Source organism: Poecile atricapillus, chromosome 10 (assembly GCF_030490865.1).
Source record: "Poecile atricapillus isolate bPoeAtr1 chromosome 10, bPoeAtr1.hap1, whole genome shotgun sequence".
Taxonomy (NCBI): domain Eukaryota; kingdom Metazoa; phylum Chordata; class Aves; order Passeriformes; family Paridae; genus Poecile; species Poecile atricapillus.
In genome coordinates this window covers 6,038,600-6,060,900 of record NC_081258.1, presented here as the reverse complement: position 1 = coordinate 6,060,900, position 22,301 = coordinate 6,038,600, and the positions used below count along the sequence as shown (strand labels likewise).

Sequence of the window (22,301 nt, the reverse complement as noted above, 5' to 3'; positions counted from 1 at the left end):
GGTTAAGAGCTGGCACAGGACCTCATGGCTTGGGTTTTGCCTCTACCCAACACGCCCCAAGCCTTTTCCAAGCCTGGCAGCTCTGGCCCTGCTACCACTGCTCCAGCTCCTTGGCCAGGCCTCCCCCAGACCCTGCAGCACCTGCGGCTGTACCAGATCCTCGAGCAGCTTCTCACGAGCACCTCCTCAAACTCCAGAGCAGAGCTCACTGCTGAGAAGTGGTGACAAGGTTCACCCTTTACACTTTAACAGTGCATTTGCACTATTGTTTGACTTGGGCACATTCTGACTTGCCCCAGACTTGAGGGCTTGGGTCTCCCCATCACTTGTTGCTTTCTTCCAGAGGAAGCACATTTCAATATGTGTGGATGCTTCAACAGCCAAGCTTCCCACTTCCATCCAGTTACTTCAACATATTCAAAAACATCTTCCTTGTCATTAGCCAAGTATCAGGAACAAGCTGCATTCTCTATTCACAACAGAGATTTAAAAATCCACCAGAGTGGCTGCAAAGAAGTTTCATTTTTTGGCTTGCCACTACAGAAGCTGCTTTACATTCTCAGATGGACTCTAGACCAAAGTGCAAGTGCTAGCCAGTGAACCACCAACAGTTACAAGGAACATTTAGAGGGAGAACATTAACAAAGCATATACAAAGTTTCCACCACAGCTTCAAACATGGATGATTTCTTCAAATACCAGTGAGCTGTATTTAAGGTTACCTCCTCCACAGGTTCTCAGAGGTTCCAGCACTTTGGTACTTCACTCCCGTTCTTTGTGGGGGGAAGGGGAGGATAAATTCTCATGGAGTTGAAATACACAGAGGCTTACTTAAGCCAAATATTTTCATTTATTTAGGCACTAGTGCAAGGGTAAGAAGGCTGGAAAAGAATTCGGCATATAAGCTCTAACTAGCACAATAAATTATTTTAACCACTACTGGTGTTATAAATACTACATAATGCAACATGTAACAGCCTAAGCTAATTAAGAGCATCCTGAAAGTAAACATCATGATACAGAAGTATAAGTCTAACATTCCCCCACAATATAAATTAAGATTCTTCCTATTGATTGAATCCTCTTACCACTACAAGCAAAAAGCTTAGCAGAAAGCAAAACAGAATTCAAAGAAGCACACAATCTATCAGTGATCAGGGAGAGGGAAGGGGCTGATGTCACATTTCATTTTCACTGTATTTCATCTTTATTTTCCTTCTTCATCTCATAGTGGCTTCAAACTCTCACAAGCCATAGCAGTCTACAGACCAAACTTAGTATATGAGCTTACTCTAAAAGCAAGTCTCTCAGACAAGACTTATCAACCATTTAAGCAAAACAAACCTGCATTTGCCTAAAATTCTACTTAAAAGTATTAAAATGAGGCTATGACATTTAATTAGTGATGCTCAAGATGCACCACAGAATAATTTGCCAACAGTTTTAAGAGTACTGCACAGGAAGAATATTGTCATTGCAAGAAAGCCTTGCCACAGAACCAGGAAATACATTTTTTTCTACTACTCATTATCCTGCTTCCTAAGTCTGTTCTAAAGATTTTTACCTCCATCCTAATAGTTTCCCCAGGACAGTATTTTGGCTAGTCAGCATCTTGTTTGAAAGTAGTATCCACATTTGGATTTTCAAAACATCATGCCTGACTGAAAAACAACTGAATTTTAAGAGTTCCCACAGTCTAAGCAAATTGTATAACTGCATGCAGCTGAACTTAAATTAGAACTAATCTAAATAACAGGATCTTCCCACATGACACACCTAAAGATGTACTTAAGGCATTACCTGATACAGATTAGGACTGCTGCTACCTTCACGTTTAAATAGTCACATGTTTCTGAACCAATACTCCTTCCCTCCCCTTCCCAGTCACATTCATAGAAGTGGCTTCCAGATTCTCACATAACTTCAGTGCTCTGTGGCAGACTTTAAACACAGCTGAAACAGACACACAAATATGCATAATTTAGTCAGCAATAAGCATAACACTTATGGAGTCACATAGGACTCCAGATTCAAACTCAGAGCTAATCCTCTTTCCACCTGACAATGATTAGGCAATTACAAGACTTCACTTACAATCAGCTCAAAATCATCCTGTGTTTATTTATTCCTGCAAAGAAACAGGCATGACTGATTTGCTTCTTCTAGGCAATCAACACACAATTGACTGTGCTACTCAGTTTAATTGCTAGTAATTTGAAAATCTACACAAAGTTAAGAGACCACTTCTTACAGGTAGTAACCTGCAGCAGAAGCTACATAGGTTTTGGAATTAGGGCCAAAATTCAAGCAAGATTAAACATAAACAAAAAACTGCCATAAATGGAGTCCAAGCTACAAAATCCAGGAAGAGGAACATAGCCTAGACAAGACTCTTCAGGCTGGGCTCAGCAGCAGAAAGCCAGTCCACCTTGGACTCTGTTCCTCTTAGCAAATTATCTTGCTCATAACACACATTTACCCTGCAAGGGTAGTGATAAAAGATAAGGCAAGGGGTCACACTCCCTTTCTTGTGGGACTCTCATGGCTTCACAACTCTTCCAGGCTACTGTAGCATCACAAAACCACTCAGCTCCCCACAAATGATGAGGCATATGTGGTAGCATATATTGTGACAGGCGAGCTCTCCAGAAGCCCACTTCAGCAGGCACAAGGCCGCTCAGCTGCCCGAGTGGCACTGCACATCACCTCCACCCCGCGGGATGCGCACACAGCACGGCCTATGCCCACCGGCGGGCACCGCGCTGCGCCCAGCACGCTGCCAAGGGCAGCTGGTGGAGCATCGCTCTTGGCAGTGAGAACTGGCGTGTTTCCTGCTCCTCCTGATATGCCACTGCTCAACTCGAGCTAACCGCAGGTGCCCCGGATAGCACGCCGGCCCTTCCTATGGATGACAACAGCAGCGAGCTCCTTCCCCAGCCGGGTCCCGGCGCGTCTGCGACACACGGGACACGCGGGGGGCCGGGCAAGACCGAGCTGCCATGCACAGCGGGGCTCAACACGGCGAGGACCGAGCCTGCCGCGGTGGGCACTGACCAGGGCCACGTGTCCGCACGGCCCGACCCCGCCGCGCTCCGGTCCGGGCAAAGGCCGAGCCGGCACAGCCCCGCCGCCGGCCAGGCCGCGGCCGAGCGGCTCCCGGGACACGGCGCGGCGGGCCGGGAGCGTTCCCCGCTCCCACCCCGGCGGGACGGTCCCAGCGGGAGCTGCAGGCTGCCCGGGGCGGGAGCGCTACTCACACCGACACCATCGCCTCCCTGCTCCCCGGCCGCAGAGCCGCTGCCGCCGCCCGCCTCCCCCGCCGCTCCGCGCCCCGGCCGAGCCCTACCAGGGTCCAGGGCGGGCCCGGAGCGGCCGCACGAAGCCAATGGCTGGGCAGAGGCGGGCGGGAGCGGGCGAAGAGCTGGGAGTACCGCCGGATCGCTGCCTGCGGAGGCGGAGCCTGCGAGGGCTTATAGGGCCGGGCCGGGCGCTCCCCGCCATGTGACCGCGCGGGCGCCCAGCTGGGGCGAGTTAAGTGGCGGCGGCGGGGACCGCCGGGTGCCCGGCTGCCGCTCCCCAGAGCTTTAGCCTTGGCTTTTTTGATTTCATATTTTTTTCTCCTGCACCCTCGGCGTTTGGCACTTTTCAAACAGCAGCGCCCCGTTGAGCGCGGCGCGGACCGAGCCGCCCCGGCGGCGCTGCAGGCGGCGGTGGCGCGGGGAGCGATGCTGCCTGCCCGCCGGGGCTCCCCGCCGCCCGCCCGGGCTCCCGGAGCCGCCGGCGCCGCCTGACCAGCGGGGAAGGGGGTGCTGGATGCTCGACCCGGAGGCAGCGCTTGCCATGTGTGCTGGTAGCGCCCGGCTGTGGCAGCGCCCGGGGCCCGGCACCGGGTAAGTCGGGGCGGCAGCGGGCAGGGCGGCACCGGGCACGGCCCCCGCCGCCACCATGGTGAAGGAGGAGTGCAAGGCGCTGCTGGACGCGCTCAACAAGGTCACCGCCTGCTACCGGCACATGGTGCTGACCATCGGCGGCACCTCGGACTCCCAGAACCTGCGGGAGGAGCTCAAGAAAACCCGTCAGAAAGCTCAGGAGCTGGCGGTGGCCAACAGGAACAAGCTCACCACGGTCCTGAAGGACAAAACCGTGAGTAAGGAAGATAAAGCCGAGTTCGAGAGGCTATGGGTGATTTTCTCCACGTGCCTAGAGATCCTGGAGATCGACATGAGGAGAGCCCTGGAGCTGGGCCACGAGTTCCCTCTGAACGTCCCCAAAAAACACCTGATCCAGACGGGCATGAGCGGGGGAACCTCCGGCGTGGCCGCCCGCGCCATGAGCGTCCAGAACATGAAATACGAGGCTGAGCACAACATAGACGTGGTGGATTTGAAAGACCTCGAGAACGAGATCAACCAGGTGGGAGAGATGATGTACGAGATGGAGATGAAGGTCAATGTCCCCCAGTGGACAGTAGAGGCTAAGCAAGACCCAGGGGCTGAACTGAAATCCACCATCAGCGTGGGTGCTTCCTCTATTGGCATGATCTCTGTGGAGGAAAATAAATCCTTCTGCGATATCAGCAAGGTTCTAGCTGGGATTATTTTCACTGCTGTCCTCCTTATCGCTATTGTCCTGGCAGTGTGTGTGGTAAAACTGTCTTAGGGTGGTGCAAGCTCTGACACGAGCGATCCCTCTCCAGCCTGTCTCTGGAGTATTTCATGCCTCACCTTTACTTCTGAAGTGTGTGACTTGGATGAGCTGAGAGTTTTAAGCGAGCACTTGAAAGAACAAAGCAGAACTTTTGCCTCTGGATATCCTAAAATGCACTATTGATTTCTTCACGCTTTTTGAAGGAAAGGGATGCAAATCAGCCTGCAGAATAGAATGTGTTCGTTTACTGGACTTGTAACAGTTAAGCCAAGTATCAGGGTATTATCACTACTGGCTGTAACAGGGATTTGCTGGCTATTAATAGGTCACTATTCTCAGAAGCCTGTGGTTTTTGTTCTTCACTAGGCTCTGGTGTTTGCTGCTGGTCACTGTTTACAGTATTAGAGAGTAACATAAATTTGATGGGTGTTTTGTCTGACCAAGTGAATAGAGTACTTCTTTTTTTCCATGAAATACAGAAAGTATTTATTGAGTGGAGGAAAGGGGTAAGGATGAAAACCCCAGTAAAAGAATGTAACCAACCTCTATTTTAAATAAGTTAATGGTTGGGGAGGGGGGAGAAAACGGAACGATGTTTGATACCAAGTACTGTTTGTTGATTTAGACTCGATCGTATGGAACCCAGTTGCATGAATTGGCACAGCATATGTGAATGACTAATCGCTTTCCAAATCCAGACAGAAAAAAGGGAGAGTATGCATTTTCTGCATATTCAGAAAAATAGTAGCAAGCCTCACTGTTTTCATTCACATTTACCACGATTTTATCTTTCCCGGCAGAAAGACTGATTCTTGCTACTGGTTCTGATTTTTCTTTCTGAAGGAGCAATTTGCACTCCACGATTAACTATGAAAACAGGAGCAATGAATCTACCCACAGCAGATGCAGTAACATGGCAAAATAGATTTTAGCAAATGGAAATGATGTTAAGACCTTCCCAATGGGATCCCCTCTCCTGTTGACAGGCAGGGACTGATGCTCATATACATACAGGGACATTTCTGCAAGCTCCCAAATTGCAGAAATACAGACAAAGCTAAAAATGTGTCTGTTTCACATCTCAGTCATGTCTGATTAATCATCTGGCAAACAGGAATCCTGTAGGATTGGTCCCATTTGATAACACTACAATTCTGGAAGGGAAATGCAACAGCATAAAACTTTCCAGTGCTTCCTTGTGGAACTGTCAACATTTAAATGTAAAACCATGTAAGACACTGACTTAGCAGAAAAGCTTTACAATATTTTGTTAGAAGGATTTATGTGTTACAGTATTTATTCTTTACTTCTGGAGATACCTTCTAGTGCTCTGAACACGTACTGTCTGTTCAGGAATCCTTGGTACATGTGCTACAGTGCCATAGGTGTATGGGGCACTCCACAGCCAAATATAAAGACCCCAAAAATACTGGGAGTTTAAGAAGTCATTTTTCTTCATTGATTATTACAGGCACATTATCAAAAAGTAATAATCAGACATGTTTTATGAACAGTCTTCATGCTTGTTAAATAAAACTGACAACACACATAAACACCTAATATTTTTAATATTTTTGAATTAAGAACTAAACATACTTAAAAAAACTTCAGCAAACAGTTTATTCTTTAAAATTTAAAAGAACTGGATTTATGGGGAGGAAAAAAAATGTATTAGAATCTGGTCACTTGTAGGTGAGGAAAAAAATTCAGAGGCCTGAATTCAAAGATATAGGCTATATTTATGTTGAAGGATAATATGAGCTCTGAACATTGGTCCAGTCTAACTCCATTCTCTTGGGAATTCAGTGTTACAACTCCACATTCCTTTCTGTTGTATTTCACTCATTCCATAGAGTATGTTTTATATGTAGTTAATCTATGTCTGTAGATCCCTGACAGCTTTCTAACAAAGCCAGGTCGGTATTTATCGGTGCTACAGTTCCAGCCTGCCTAGATGAGGTGTAATTGCTGAGTGTTCATTTAAACTGGCTTACCTCCTTCACAATCACAATAAGTAAACATATTGAAGGAAAACACAGTAAAAGCTGCAGCAGAATGTACCTATTTGGATTGCCAGCACTTGTCATTAAGGACCTGTGGATGTTTTCACTTTTTGCACTCTTAGTTCACAAGAAGGTAGAGAAGGCATTTGGGCTCTATTTTGTGCTTCCTGAAAACTCCATAAACCCTGTGAAATCAGACCATTTAACCACATGTTCTCAAACCTCAAGTTGTGAATGCAAGTCTGTTTTCTGGTGAATAAGTAAATGGTAACACTGACAACATTCATTATCTTTTATCTTGGTATCTTCCACACACCTAACCATAGATAAACAGTTTATCCATGCTTAGTTGTGTAGAAGAATTTTTAACAGGTCATCTTCAAAAGCAAGCTTCAGTGGATTGTTAAACTTGAAGTTTGCAATCCATTGCAGTTTGTTTTAGTTTTTTTTTTTTTAATTTGGATTTTTCAAGATAGGACTTAAAAAATTAATATAAATAGTCTCTAAATAAGTCTTTTTTTATTATGAATATGCACAGAATTACTATTTAAAGGATTTGCCTTGGGAAAAGAATTTTCAAATCTTAAGACACAGCTGGCTGCAATTTAATTCATCATTAGTGTGTTCCTAAAAATCTGCATCATCTTATATTTAGGCTATCTGAAATTAATAGAGTAAGTAGAATTCTAACAGAGGATTGGCACTGTCTGTGTGGATAAAGTGCTGCCATTCGTGTCCTACACGTGTTTGTTCCATGTGACAGAGTTTGGCACGACACTGCACAAAACCAAAACTAAATGAAACCACCACTGCCCAAAAGTACAGAGGCTTCCTTTAAATTAAGCAATAGAGACAGATTTGCAGTCTTCATTTTTTCCCCCTACTGGAATGCAACTGGAAGGAGACTGGAAATGCTACTTTGTAAGTGAAAAATGGGAATTAATACTTCAAAATACTCTATAATGAAAGAGCATGATGAAAAAGCACATGCTCTCATGTTGATTGGTGAGAATGTAATTATAGTACAAAAGCAGACGGTCGTTGCTTAATTAATATCAATGTTGATCTGCTTCAGTTCTTTTGTCTTTATTTACAGAATACACACATTAAATTTGCTGTATACTAAAATCTTACTCCCAACTTGAATTACACTGGTTTTGCCTGTGCATGGTTGGTATTTTCTACACTTTGAATAATGCAAACCTGTTCCTGTCACTATTTATTTAACTTAAAATAAAGTACTTCCTTATAACTTACTGGTTTGCTTGCAGCAGTAATTCAAACCAAACAAAATCTGTCAGAGCAAGTCCAGAGGAGGCCACAAAGTTGGAGGGATAAAGCACCTCTGCTGTGAGAAAAGGCTGGGAGAATTGGGATTGTTCAGCATGGAGAAGACAAACTTTGGGGTGACTTAATTGTGTCCTTCCAGTGCCTGAAGGGAGCCTGCAAGAAAGATGGAGAGAGCCTATTTACAAGGGATGGAGTCACAAGGGGAATTGTGAATGGCTTCACACTGACAGAGCAGATTCAGGTGAGATACTGGGAAGGAATTGTTCCCTGTGAGGGTGGAAAGACCCTGACACAGGCTGTCTAGAGAAGCTGTGGCTGCCCCATCCATGGCAATGTTCAAGGTCAGGCTGGACAGGGCTTGGCACAAACTGGTCTGGTGGAAGGTGTCCCTGCCCCTGGTTGAAACCAGGGGATCTTTAAGGTCTCCTCCAATTCAAATCATTCTATCACTGTGAAAAGCTGGACTATTAATACAGCTTATCTGTAGTAGACTCTTCTAAATCAAAATTCCTGTTTCAAGCACAGTAATAAAAACATGCTAAGCCCTCTCATTAGTTTTGTTAACATTAAAAACAGCCTTCTCCAGCTCCCAAAGTTGAATAGTGATGTAGCTTAACCTTACACTGCCTTAGGAAACAGCTACAATAACATTTAGACAAACAGATGATTCTGCCTTCAGCACTGGTTGTCCAGCATTAAGTACAGAACCATTGGCTTGGACAACCTGAAAACCAGACTAGACTGGACTAACAATTGGATTCTCCTTGTGTTAGGATCCAAACTCTGTCTCTCAGTCAGCAAAGCTGGCATTTACTTTAGCAAAAGATAAACATAACCTAAGGAGTGTGAAACTTGGTCCTGTGCTGTTGGTAGCAATAAGGATCAACAGTTGTATCAAACCATCAGAACTGAGTCTTAAACACAGCAATTTGTAATTTCATTCCAGGATTTCCAGACTATCACCATAAAAACCCATTACGCTGTTTTCTAGTTTAGTAACAAAAGGAACACGGGACCATAATTAAAGTTATTTTCCTGATGTTGCAAACAATGTTACATCAAAGTTCAGCACTATGAATATAAAATAAAATTAGTTTCAAAATTCTTCATGTAAGTATGAAAATATTTTTTACAGTAATGCAATTATTTAAGACTGGACTAAATGACTGATGTAAATAGCTTTCAGATTAAAAATTAAACACATGCTTATTGTTTGTAGAGAGGATTGGTTACAGGCTTGCTTTTCCATCTCTGGAAGGTTTGTGTTGTTTATATTTGCTTTCCAGAAATACCTTCTATTTAAGTGCTAATGGAACTCCTAGTCAACATATTTACCCTTCACAGATTTTCATTATGTAAAAAGTCATTCAGTAAGACCAGTGGATTACAGATCTCTAAGTGCTTTCTCTCAATACGATTATGTAAGTCTTTTAATGCAGGAAGAGATCTGGACAAAATAGTTCACACGTGAGTAGCATTTGCTACAGTAAGTGTACAATAAAAGTGGGATTAGAAAAGAATGTCTTTCATATAAAATTATCCACATGTGTTTAGGGAAGAACAAAAAAAGGAAAGGAGGTGTATGTATGTAGTAAATATCAAAGTTTGCTTTTTGTTATATACAACAGCATCCCAATGTTAAACTACAGCTTTCCTATAAAAAAGGAAAACCTTATGCCCAATGGGACAGAGGATATAAATATCCCTGAGTGGAACTGACTATCTCTTATTAGCTCGTACAGAGTAAGAGTAAAAATATTTTGATTTGCTACATGTTGCTATCCATTTTACAAAAGCCAATCCTTATCTCCCTCGGTTTCACATTACAAATGACTTTCTCCTGGAAGAAGGCAGTCCCACATGGCTGGGTTCCACCACCCATGCTTACAGCTCACTGTACTGAGGTACTGGCTGCAGTTGGGATGAAGCTGTAGCAGCTGCCACGGCTGAACCTGTGGAAAGGTGGAAAGTCACATGGCGTTTAACCAGCATCAGGGCTCTGCTGGATCCTCTCAGCCAGCCCAGCACGAGCGTTTCATGCTGGAAGCAATGTGACTGCAGGCCACGTAGGCAAACAAATCCAATCACAACCTCTCTGAAAGTGTCACCCACAGAGGCCACTTACCAAACACAAATGTCTATTGCTCCGTTCCAGTCATTTGTGAGAATATCTACTGTGATTTACCAGAGTGACAGAAACTGACTTCTCAACCCTCCACAGGGTCAGGTGGGTTTTTTGTTTTGTTCTCTTTCCTTGAATTATATGTTTTATTTACACTGCATTGCATGACATTATTTATCATATACTTAAATCTCCATCAAATTAAACAAACTCACAAATCCTCTCAAAGCTGGGTTGCTTTGCAGCTGCACAGAATTGGAAGTCACAGTTGTGGTATAAATGTGATGTGTTATTTTGATAATTTCCACTGTGCATGAAATTATCACTGGAGTCTCTGATCAGTCTGGTCTTTCTGTCACACACAAATGTTCAAATAACACACACAGTTGAACTCTCTGATGTGCCACAGCACTAGGGAACCACACAGCCAAAAAACTGACTTTAAAAATCATGGGGCTTTTGAAAGAATAGTAAACCTTCTATCTTACAATCATCTATAATTGTCTTGGGGAAAACATTTCAAATGCAATTCTTTTCTGTGATCCAGAAAAATCTATACAAAAATAGCATAAACCTTGGGGAAAAAAAACCCAACAAAACAAAACAAAAAACAAACAAACAAAAAACAACAAGAAAGGAGAAATAAGAAAAAAAAAATAGTTAACTATTTATACCATATAAAATGACTGAGGACTGCCAGGGACATCAAACATGATACTCCCTTAGCAACTTAATCTAATATGCTAATTGCAGGTGTAACTTAAGATATACATATTTGAATTCTGGGTCCTGGAAGTTGTGCTCCAAATGTTTCCTCAAACAAGTCACCAGTAGGCAGTCTGGCAAGAAATTACATGTGTGAAAACTATTCACATAACTAAAAGCTGCAGAATTAGAACCATAATTTCCATTTCCATAAGATGTGTAATACATTATGCATCTGTTGGAAGTAGACCAGTTACAGGTGTTAATACTATCTGTAACCTAGTTTTCTCATCTGCCTAATTTGTTGGAATATCATTTTGTATGAAGTTAGCTGGGTTTTTTTATTTTTCTTTTTAGTCAATGTATATAATGGTGTTATAATCATAAACCTAGATATGACATTTATTCACAAATTGGAAACAATGCTTGAAAACCTATACAGTGAATAATCTATTTACTTTTTATCTTAATAATTAAGTCTGTCTATTTGTTGATATTATATGAGCTAAGCAATCTAAAAGCTTTAGCATGTCATCTTGAAGTGGCATGAAGGTATTTGAAATACCATTTGAAATAGCTTGAGGCAATTAAAAGATATGGAAATGGGGCACTTGGGGACATGATTGTTGACTTGGCAGTGCTGGGTTCGTGGTTGGACTCAATGATCTTGGGGTTTTTTTACAACCTAAATGATTCTGTGATTCTACAATACTGTAAAATAAGCCAGTTTAAGAAGCAGTAGACAAACATAATGAAATCTCTGCATTTTCTGATACTTGAGGTTGTCACAACTCATTATTGTAGACACTACATCTGCATGGGGACAAAGATGCATCTAAATTAAACCAAAAACTGACTTAGTGTAACCATCTCCAACTCACAACTCACAGGATAGCATGTAAACTAAGCTAAATGAAGAAATATTGGTGGACCTTGTTTTTTATCTGAAATGAATTAGTACACTGGTAAGATCTGACCTGTCTGGGCAAAATAATTCAAGCAATGATGTAACAGAAGGAATTAAGTCATTCTATTGCTAAGTAGTCTAACCACATACAAAAAATCCAGAAAATTAACTTGACAATCATTTATATGAATCTAGTGATCTAATTTTTTTTTTAAACAACTTATGCTTTTTCTTGTAAGCAGCAATTGAACTGTAGAGAAAAATATTGAAGTAACTTCTACGTTGCTGAAATAATGCCACAAAGAATTGCTATCAGCGCAATAATCTTACGGTATTTCATTTGATGTAACTTTTGCATCACTCAGAAGGATTTATTTTTCAATACAACACAACCTGGTTTTGAAAACAACCTGAAATACAGAAGTATTTGGGGTCCATTAAGTAAACAATTGTATGTTCTGGCATACAAAAAGCATGAAAGATAACTTTAAAGATAAGATTCTATCTAAAAGATAGAATTCTTAATTTTTTTAGTAAAAACACCTCTTCTGTTTTTAATAATTTAATTTGGAGGGGACCTCTGACTCTTCAGCCTTCTGTTACATTTGGCTGAGTGTCAGGCAGGTATCTAGCTAATTCTTGCTATGAGGAGACTTCTCTCCACACTAAAGTGCTCTGTATTCCCATTCTACAACTGGCCCTTGAACCATAATGTCCTTGTGCTGGAATCCTTCCACACAGTAATGCAATAAACTGGTGTGCTTGGTTTAGGATTAGAGATAGATTTTCTCAGATTTTCTCTTTTTTTCTGAAATCACTCATAAAGATATAGAATATTTAAGTACAAGTGAGATAAGATCTGCATTATAGCAGAATATATTGAAGAAAAAATCATCTAGGTTGGAGATGAAACGTGCTCTATAGATAACCTTCCATCTAATTTGCCTTTAACAATAGTTCTATATTCATGTGAGCTACCTCCAGCAGGTCAGCTATAGCTTTGAGGGGGCAGATACACACACTCAAAGAGCCAATCTTTTGCCTTTTTTAGCAGCAAACTGGAAGGGGACAAAACATCCCTTTGCATCCTTTATCTTTGCCCACAAAGTTTCTGAGTGTTCATTCTCAGATCCTCCTGCAACCTCCAGTCCTGATAACTGTCACTTAAAGACTCACACGTCCTGCAATTTCACATGAGATGATTTCAGCTTTGTGAATGAATACTGAACTACTCTTGCTAAGACAATTCTGAAAGGAAGTCAAACGGCCAGCAATAGGGTGAATCTGCTGACCTTCAGGTAAGGAATGGCACCTGCTTAACAGATGACTTAAATACTCCAGAACTGTGTGGAAAAATGCAGCAAATGGAGTAGGGAAGAAAGTTCAGCTTAGCTGCACTTGGCTGTCTTTGGCCCAAAGAACTGCTCCAGATGCTGAGCTCAGTCCTGAACAGAGCTGTAACCCCAGCCCTGGCACGCTCTGGGTGTCAGCCACAGCACTGTGCCAGCCACACATCCCAATTCCACTCCCCTGCAAGAACGCCTACAGAACCAGACCCACGAGGCGGATGCCAATGAAACCAGAGGAGGCCACCAAGTTGATCAGGAGAATAAAGCATGTCTGCTATGAGGAAAGGCTGAGAGAAATGGGATTGTTCAACCTGGAGATGAGAAACTTCAGGGTGACTTAATTGTGCCCTTCCAGTGCCTGAAGGGAGCCTGCAAGAAAGATGAAAAACAATTTACAAGGGCTGGGAGTGACAAGGGGGAATGGCTTCACACTGACAGAGAGTAGGTTTAAACAGGATATTGGGAAGAAATTGTTCCCTGTGAGAGTGATGAGGCACTGAACAGGTTGTCCAGAGAAGCTGTGGCTGCCCCTGGAAGTGTCTAAGGCCAGGTTGGACATTGGGGCTTGGCACAACCTGGGATAGTGGAAGGTGTCCCTGCCCACAACAGAAGGGGAAACCAAGTGATCTTAAAGGTCTTTTCCAACCCAGACCATTCTATGATCCTATTCTTTGTTTGCCAGGGTATCCCTGCTTTCCATACTAGCACTTGTGAGCCTTTAGACTGTCCAAGATAAAAAAGACCCAAACAAATATTCCAGTTAGAAACTTAAGATAACACTATAATCCTTGCTATTGTCTGGTATCAGGTTTCCTTAGATATGTTCTGGAACTATGTTCCAGGGCTACCAGACATCACATTTTTGCCATAGTAAGACAGTTTTGTGTATGTGTTGGTATTATATCTGATTTGAAAGTGACACCATTCATTATTGGTACATGAGTACTTTCTACTTAAGATGCCTTTATGCTGAAACGATCTGACATAATGGGCCCTAAATCTTTTTGATCAACCATCAAGCTCACTGGATGTTAAATCTTGAAAAACCTCAGCAGTTTATTAATATTTCACCAGTAAATCAGCTTTTAGACAAAGCACATTCCTAACAAGCTTAACATAGCGAAATAGTTAACGGCACAAAGAAGTGCAAAAGGCAAACAAATATCAAGATGAATGTCATGATTTGAGATTCAAAGGCTAAATAACAAATTAATGAGCTTTGTGCTTCAACTGCCTAAGGTGGTAATTACTGATGAGCAAAAGAGATTAAATTAGTGAGAAAAGGGGGTGCTCAGGTTACAAGATATCATTGGTTTTGCTTGTGTATTTGGTGATAAGGGAAGGAGAGGGAGGCAGTCCTGTCTGTTTGGCCATTCATTTTAGCAGCATCAGCTGCCTTGGCTGATCTGCTTTGCCCACTGCAGCCTAGCACCAGGGTGAGCTTATGGCTCAGCTGTGTCTGGGCACACCTCAAGGTCATTTTTGGGTTTGTCAATTGACTTGATCCAGCATCCCACTGCTTCAGTTGCTTCTAAACTTCATTTCAGTTCCAGTGACACACATCTCACATGCATCAAGTGCAAGCTCAAATATAAAATCAGATTGAGAGGTTTGTCAGAAGCATGTACAGGTATGTGGGTATTTGCCAAATGCAATCTGGCAAGAGAAGGATTATGGATAAGAGAAGGGTTTTCTATGTCACATGCAAATACCATTCTTGCAAAACTTCTCAACCGGTGTCATCAGCTTTTTTCTGCTTAAATTTCTTACAAATTAAAGAAAATTGACGTATCAAAATCAATTAACAAAATAAAACATTTCCTAAAGGTTCAAAGAACCTTTCAAGGTTTTGTTACCTTGCCGAATATTTTTTTTCTGGTAACAAGGTACTTATAAACCTCAAAACAGAAGAGCTCTGTAATAATTAACTAAAACTCTGCATCCTCTTCCCATTTGGAATGTACTAGAACAAATTCAAACAACTTGGCAACTGTCACGTTTAACTACAGCCCTAGAATGACTTTTGCTGTCTGCATGGCTTGGTGGAATTGAGATAAGGAGATTTCTGTGAGGCCAGCTGGCGGGTCAGCAGCGGTATTACGAACACAAATCCGAGTTCTTGGCTCCTGACCCCGTGCTGACTCCCGGGGCTGTAACTACAGTCCCTTCAGCTGTGCTCAGGTTCTGGGCTCCGAGGATGCTCCTCGACATGTACACCTCGTGGTGCTGTAAATAAATACACCCCGCGCTGCGCGCCCTCAGCAAGCGCCAGCTACCGCAAGCCACTTAAAGCCATCGCCTCATTTCTCCCGGCCATCGCTGCCTTATACCCTCCGTATCTCCTTAAGCTTTCGCCCCGAGGACACCCGCTACTTACCGGCTTAGGGCTGAGGGGGACAGAGGCATCGCGGCGCTGTCCCGCCTCCTGCGGCCCGCCCCGCCGCCGTCCCGCCCCGCTCCTGCAGTGGCTCCTCCGGGGACGCAGGCGGCGGTGCCGCCCGGCCTCGCCGCTGAGCGCGGCTGCCCCAGCGCCCTCAGCCCCGCCGAGATGAACCCGCGGCTGCGGCACTGGCGGGAGGCGGCCACGCTGCTGCTGGCGGCGGGCACGCCGGGCCGGCCGCCGCGCTCGCCGCTCGGCCCCTTCGACTACGAGCTGCTGCTGCTGCGCCGGAGCTCCCGCAGCGGTTTCATGCCCGGCGCCCACGTGTTCCCGGGCGGGCTGGCGGAACCGGCCGATTTCTCCGCCGAGTGGCTGGGGCTGCTGCCCGCCTCGCCGCTCTGCGGGCTGGGCGCCGTGAAGCCACCGCCGCCCGGCGGCAGCCGCGCCCCGATCTTCGCCACCGACCGGGAGAGCCTGGGCTCGCAGCTGCCGGGGGAAGTCGCCTTCCGCATCTGCGCTCTCAGGGAGACCTTCGAGGAGGCGGGGATCCTGCTGCTGGTGCCGGGGCGCGGGCCGGCCCCGCCGCTGCCCGCCGAGCGCCTGCCGCCCGCCGCCGAGCTCGGGGAGTGGCGGCGCCGGGTGCAGCAGGACGCGTCCTGCTTCCTGCGGCTGTGCCGGCACCTGGGCTGTGCGCCCAACATCTGGGCGCTGCACGAGTGGAGCAACTGGCTGACACCCGTGGGCAGGGCCGGCCGCGGCGGCCGCCGCTATGACACGGCTTTCTACCTGTGCTGCCTGGAGGAGCGGCCGCCCCACGTCTCGCAGGACGACCAGGAGGTGACAGCCGTCCTGGTAAGAGGGGCTGGGGGCGCCCGGGATGCAGCACAGCCCGGCCGGGCGGGTGTTGGGATAGGGGCGGCCGCTCCTGCCCGAGACCTTCTCCCACGGCCCTTAGCTCTGCCGAGACTGTGCCCTTACACTTCGAACAGGCGTAGAATCATAGAATGGTAGGGGTTGGAATGGACCTTGAAGATCATTGTGTCCTACCCCCGCCATGGGCAGGACACCTTCCGCCAGACCAAGTTGCTCCAAGCCCCGTCCAGCCTGGCCTTGCACACAGGGATCCAGGGGCATCCACAGCTTCTCTGGGCAACCAGTGCCAGGGTCCCACCACCCTAACAGTAAAAAACTGCCTTCTAATTCCTAATCTAAAAGTCCCCTGTTTCGATTTGTACCCATTGTACTCCTTGTCCTGTCACTGCAGTACCTGACAGAGTCACTTTCCAGCTTCCCTGCAGTCCCTTCAGATACTGGAAGGTGCTGTGAGGTCTCCACAGAACTGACTCTTCTCCAGATCAATCAAAACCCTCCTGATAAAGCTCCTTGAGACGTGAGGAGAGGGAAGGGAGTTTTTACCCCTCTCCCCTGGACACCTGGAGCTGCCACCATCACCAGAGGTGCAGCTGCAGCAGCTGTCGGGAGGGGGTTTTTGTGAGGTCATTGTACATGATCCGTGTCACATCAGATCCCTTTCACCGTGAATTAGTGACTCTTTCAAAGGCCATTGACAAATACCATTTTTTTTACATTCATTCCTGCAGTATAGTCCAGGCTTGTCATATCTCCTCAGCATGCTGGGAGAGATCCATACAGTAGGTATATCCAGGTATATTCCAGGACTGTATGAGATGCTAGTAATTTTTGTCTTTTGGAGTTGGAATATTTTAAGTAATATGCAAACTTGTTGAAATAGTCTGGTAAAAATTTTGAAGTTTAGATTTTTATTTTTATTTTTTTTTTTACTTTTTTTTGGTGTTTTAAATTGAGTGTGTAAAAGTAACAAATTTCATGAAGCTCTAGGAGAGCTCAAAGTCAGGTACATTAGGGTCTTTAAGTTTTTCTAGGATTCTGAAAAGTTTGATTACAAGTTAGAAGTAGATGAGAAACCAGACAGTTCTGTAAAAGCCTACCTAACAATTTTGGTATTACTGATACTGCTATATGCATTTGTTTAACAAATTTTGCTACAGAAATTCAAAAGTACCTGAAACCTTACTTTCAAGAGTACATTTTGTAATCTTGTTAATAACAGCATAAATCTGCTGCAGATGATTATGCACGTATTATTAAATTCACCATTTGAGATGAAATGAAGATTACCAATACTTTAAACATGCAGAATTAGCATGAATAGCTGGGTGTTCACACTCTAAAAACAATGCTTCTAAGAAGCAGATGTTTAGAGATACTTTTAATTTAATTGGCAACCTCTGGTAGTAGTGAGTTTAATGTTTTCTGTTAGTTTCAGTAAACTTTTAGTCATGCCCCTGAAACAAACGTCAGTTTTTAATCCTGGAATGTCTGTGTATAAAATAAAAACTTACTTTTGTTGGGAAAATGAGTAACTTTCATAGATTGCTTATGTTTTTCAATTCTAAGAATGTTACTAGTTTGGTATAGTTTATACATGGCTTTTATTGTGTTCAGAAGAAAAGGTCTGTTGCAAGCTCCTTTGCTGTACAGACTTCCTTGCTAAATGACTCCTCAATTTATTCAGACTTTCTATCTGCTGCTGAAACTATTATTTCAGGACTTGTTTTCATTTTCCAGTGGTCATCACCTCCAGAAGCCATCGAACGCTTTAAGTCTCAAGAGATCTGGTTTCCTCCACCTCAGTTTTATGAATTCTGCAGGCTCTGCAACTTCTCTTCCCTCGGGGAGCTACAGAAGTTCAGCTCTGCGCGTGCTCTCGAGGGCTGTGAGCGCTGGATGCCGGTGATGCTGAGTGCTGCAGATGGATTCATCCAGCTGCTGCCGGGTAAGGACACACTGGAGGGCTCTCCTAAATATACAGCCTCTCCTGAATGCTGTGTGCTGAAGCCAGATGATATAAACCCTCCTTAAGTGTAGGGAAAATACTTTTCTAAGTCAAGTTACTGCATGCTGTTTCTACCTTGCTTGCTGCAGTCAGAGACAAGCCAGGGGATCAGACAGCACAGTTATTTCTTAGTTACTCATAATCTCATTGTCTTACCATTGTCATCATATGTGTGTTTGTGAAGAAATTCCGGCATTTCAGCTTTGTGTAACCTGAAGGATGTATTAGAACTCCTTCTGTTTAGTCCTTTTCAGTGGGAATTCTTAACTTCAGTTATCCCTTTGTAAAGAGAAGGGAATCAAGCACAGCTGCAGTATCACATCCCCCAGCTGCAGGGATAAGGTACTGGACTAAAACCATTCACTCAGTCATCTTCCTTCTGCCCTTTCTCCTGCTTAAGTCTCATTTCATAATCATGTACATGCAGTGTTAAGAAAAGCTGCATATACTATTTATTATTTTCTTCTTTTCTTAGTTTGTTTTTCATTATGCTTTTATTTTTTTTGCCACAAGACTATAATGCCTTGATATGGCAAAACATTTATTTCCTTCAACAAAATAGAATTAAATAAATTTCTGTTCTTAATCCTATCTTTATACACATGAAGAAGTGCTTGTCCTGTTCTCCGCCTATTTCATACACTCCTATCTACCCAGGCTGTCATTACAGCATATTAATAGCATATTATCAGGATCTCTGGAACATCCAGAGTGCACTGCAGTGTCGCTGACATACTTAAAAAATTTATGGCTCTATCTTTAAATATGAAGGTGTTTAGATGTTTAGATTCAATTTACTTTCACATTGTGAAATACATTTCCACTGATTTACATGTCCTGATTAATCCTAAAAAATTTTCCAGTGTCACTCAATGAAAAGGCTGAAAAATAAAGTTTGCAATCTATAACTAAATCTGTTTTTCTATCCCCAGGAGATGAGTTATATCCAGAAGATCCAGATTATACTGGAGAAAAGAAAATTACTTTGTCAACAGATAAGAAGGTTGAAGATCTCATGAAAGAAGGTGGCACATTTCACAGGATAGTAATAAAAAACATCAACAATCTTGCTGTCTATGTTAATATTCAAGCAAAATATAAGCATATAAATCCACTGATGATGAAGTGTGACAATTCAGATTATAATAGCAGATTATAATATGTCTTTGGTTTAAATCAAGAATATTTTTAATTGCATATATGCTCACTGTGGTTTTGGTGCTTTTTAACTGTTGCCAAATAGTCACAAAAATGTTCCTCTGTCCTGCCAAAGCATTATATATGTGTGTGTGATGTCACATTTATGTGTATCTGATCTCTTGAGTCTTTAAAAACAGCAGTTAGGCCACTGTTGGGTCACAAAGGTCCTCTTCTCATTGAAAATTTAAATATGTATTATGCTCAGAACAAGCAGAGAAGAGCTGAAGAATTCTTTTACTGTGTTTCCCAAAGTTACCCACTAGATAACTGCAGTGTGTGTCTAGAAATGAATGAAATCTCCCATTCCATATTTGTTGACAATTCCCACTCTATTCTCTCTTTCATTCTGGGGAAAAGCAATGTATATAGATATATATATAGATAGATAGATATAGATAGATATAAGTTAACTAAAATGAACTTTTAAAAAGAATATTATAAAGTTATATTTTATATACTTAAATTCTTTCTACTAATGGTAATGTTCATTCAAAACTACAATTCTGAAAGGTAGACCTAATTTAAATGAAGTCATCTATGAAATTGAATGCATTCTTTTTATCAATATATTTTTTTATCTTCAAGTTGTAAGCAATTTAAAAAAATTAAAAAGTATAATTTTTTAGCTCCAAAAAATACCAACAATTTAAGGAAATAATATTCCTCCTTGAGCTACTCACTTTCATATTCTAACATCCCACTTTTTGCTTCTTCATGATTTTACTAATATAACTGAGATTTAAGAACTTCAGAGGAGAAATTGCTGCTTGATTTTTGGTTTGGATTTTTGTTTTGTTGGATTTGTGCTTTATGCAATAAGTGGAGTCAATAGAGCAGTTTTATAAATTCTTTATGTGGAAGGAGAATGAATGATGACTTCAGGTTAGTCAGTAAAGTTGTTCAGAAAGCTTTGTTCCAGCTTTTGTTCTGTGTTTCAATAAAAGCCTTTTGCAACAATTACACTGAATTTGTAGCATTTATTTAGATTAAAAAAAACATACTGAAAAAAGGTGTGTCTTCTCTCTCACAACATACCCAGGCTGTTGCTGGTTTTGCAGACCCTGTTGAGGTTTGTAAGCCTGTGCTGAGCAATGACCATGTGAAGCAGAACACCTTTGGAATACTCTGGCTGGGAGTGACATTCCCTTTTCTCCAGCCACTGGAGACTTCACCTGCCTGCCCTGACTTCTCCAATGCATTGGAGAGCACCCTAGGACCCACACTTGCCAATTCCCTCAGATGCATCTCATCGAGTCCCAAGGACTTCTCTATGCTCAGGCTTCTCAGATGGTCTTGAACTCTTACAAAGGAAAGTACTTTATATCCTCACCTTGTAGTTTAGGGACGTGGGAAATGTGGGAAGCATGACTGCAGCAAAAACTGAGCCACAAGTCAAATGTCAAAAAAAACTGTCAGCCCTCTCCATGTGGATTATCACTGAAGTATTGGGGGTGTACATTTGTTTAAGTTCTCCTTTTCTAATCAATATACCTCTGGGAGCTCTTATTTTTTTTTTTCAGATTCCTTGCTACATTCAGCTCCAGCTGTGCCTCAGTTCTCCTGATCCCATTCCTATACCCCCAAGCACCATCCCTATATTCTCCCCTATGGATCCATATTCCCATTTCCAGTGCCCGTGCATTTCTTTCTTGTGCTTGAGTCAGACCAGAAGGGTCCTACTCAGCTTCACTGGTCTCCTGCCTGCCTGGTCTGATTTCTTGTGAGAATCAAGAGCTTTTGTGCTTCAAGGAAAAAATGCTTAAAGAGCTGCCAGCTCTTCTCTCCTGCTCCTTTATCCCTGAGGGCAGTTTCCAGGAGTTCTCATCCAATAGTTCCTTAAACAAGTGATAATGTGCTCTCCTAGAACCTTTATTCATCTGGACCATATCCCTCAAGATCATGAATTAAAATACTATTTTTTTTAATAGAATTTTTTTTTTTTTTATTGTTCTGCCCTTTATGGTTATTCTAACAGTTTACTTTTATGGTAGAAAGTGTGTGTTATGAGAAAGTATTTTTGATATTTAGCACCCAGGGCACAGCAGGACTGTGGATATGGGTATGTGGGCAGGGGAGGAGTGCAGGGGTGATGCCAAGTGTGTGGAAAATGCAGAGTTCTGGCACTTGTGTTAGGTGAGGGTTCTCTCTGTCTGGTTGGGCTTATGTCTTCCTGCAGAGCTAAGAACTACACTAAGGACTTAGACTAACTTATTTCACCACTTCCACAGGGGCAGATACCTATGAACCCATTCCACTTGTCCATTTATTTCTTGGTGCTACAGCTGCTGTTTTGTCGCTGTATTAGTTAAGAACTACCAGTATTCCCAGAGAACTAGCACTATTTCACCAGTGCCTCTGCTACAGCGACTTTTAGCCTGAAATCAATCCCAAACCCCAAAGATTTATTGTAACAATTTCCCTCAAGTCCTAGTAGAATATTCTTGATTTCAAGTTGTTTGCAGTAACAAAGGGTTTTATTCTTTCACAGTGAGTTCGGTTTCCATTTTATACAAAAAGCAAGACGATGGAGTTCCCTGTGTTTCCTCAGATTTCCTGCCGCGTTTCAGCTGTATCTTACCCCGGGGAACAGCCGGCTGTGCCATTGGCCACAAGCCGCCCCTGAGGAGCCGGGGATGGGCCGTGCCGGGCCCGGAGCCCGCCCCGGGGGTGGTTCTGGAGGCGGGAGCGCTGGAGCTTTCTGGAAGGAGCGGGAAGCGCCTTCTGGAAGGTTCCGTGGGTAGCAGGCGGGACTGCGGGCAGTGCCGTGTGTGGAGCCTGGGAGCGCCGGATGAATGAGGTGTTGTTTCTACGGGGAACAGC

At 43.4% G+C, this 22,301-nt stretch overlaps 3 protein-coding genes across 6 annotated transcripts in view; 2 read left to right on the top strand and 1 right to left on the bottom strand.

Moving 5' to 3' along the window:
• ANKRD27 (ankyrin repeat domain 27) overlaps positions 1–15,527 on the bottom strand; it is a 53,937-nt gene extending 38,410 nt beyond the window's left edge. Inside the window, exons 1-2 of one of the 4 annotated variants that reach the window (XM_058845650.1) lie at positions 3,258–3,343; positions 1,801–1,953 (exon numbers count right to left, since the gene is read on the bottom strand). The gene's annotated coding sequence lies outside the window, so the exon portion shown is untranslated. Of the gene's footprint in view, positions 1–1,800; positions 1,954–3,257; positions 3,367–15,400 lie in introns of those variants that run through there. The other 3 variants (XM_058845652.1, XM_058845653.1, XM_058845651.1) reach the window with 3 other exon arrangements.
• On the top strand, positions 3,508–9,205 carry RGS9BP (regulator of G protein signaling 9 binding protein). Its single transcript, XM_058845656.1, has one exon. It carries the CDS (start codon positions 3,946–3,948, stop codon positions 4,657–4,659), a length of 714 nt encoding a protein of 237 aa, XP_058701639.1. The 5' UTR covers positions 3,508–3,945; the 3' UTR covers positions 4,660–9,205.
• Positions 15,459–20,443, top strand: NUDT19 (nudix hydrolase 19). The gene is made up of 3 exons (XM_058845655.1): positions 15,459–16,255; positions 18,014–18,221; positions 19,214–20,443. The coding sequence occupies exons 1-3, from the start codon at positions 15,572–15,574 to the stop codon at positions 19,438–19,440; spliced, it is 1,119 nt and encodes a 372-aa protein (XP_058701638.1). The 5' UTR covers positions 15,459–15,571; the 3' UTR covers positions 19,441–20,443.
• Positions 20,444–22,301: the final 1,858 nt, after the last annotated feature.

Coding starts and splice junctions, on each gene's coding strand:
- RGS9BP (XM_058845656.1), top strand. CDS start 3,946: ATGGTGAAGGAGGAGTGCAAGGCGCTGCTGGACGCGCTCAACAAGGTC.
- NUDT19 (XM_058845655.1), top strand. CDS start 15,572: ATGAACCCGCGGCTGCGGCACTGGCGGGAGGCGGCCACGCTGCTGCTG. Junction 16,256..18,013: donor AGGAGGTGACAGCCGTCCTG/GTAAGAGGGGCT, acceptor TTCATTTTCCAG/TGGTCATCACCTCCAGAAGC. Junction 18,222..19,213: donor ATTCATCCAGCTGCTGCCGG/GTAAGGACACAC, acceptor TTCTATCCCCAG/GAGATGAGTTATATCCAGAA.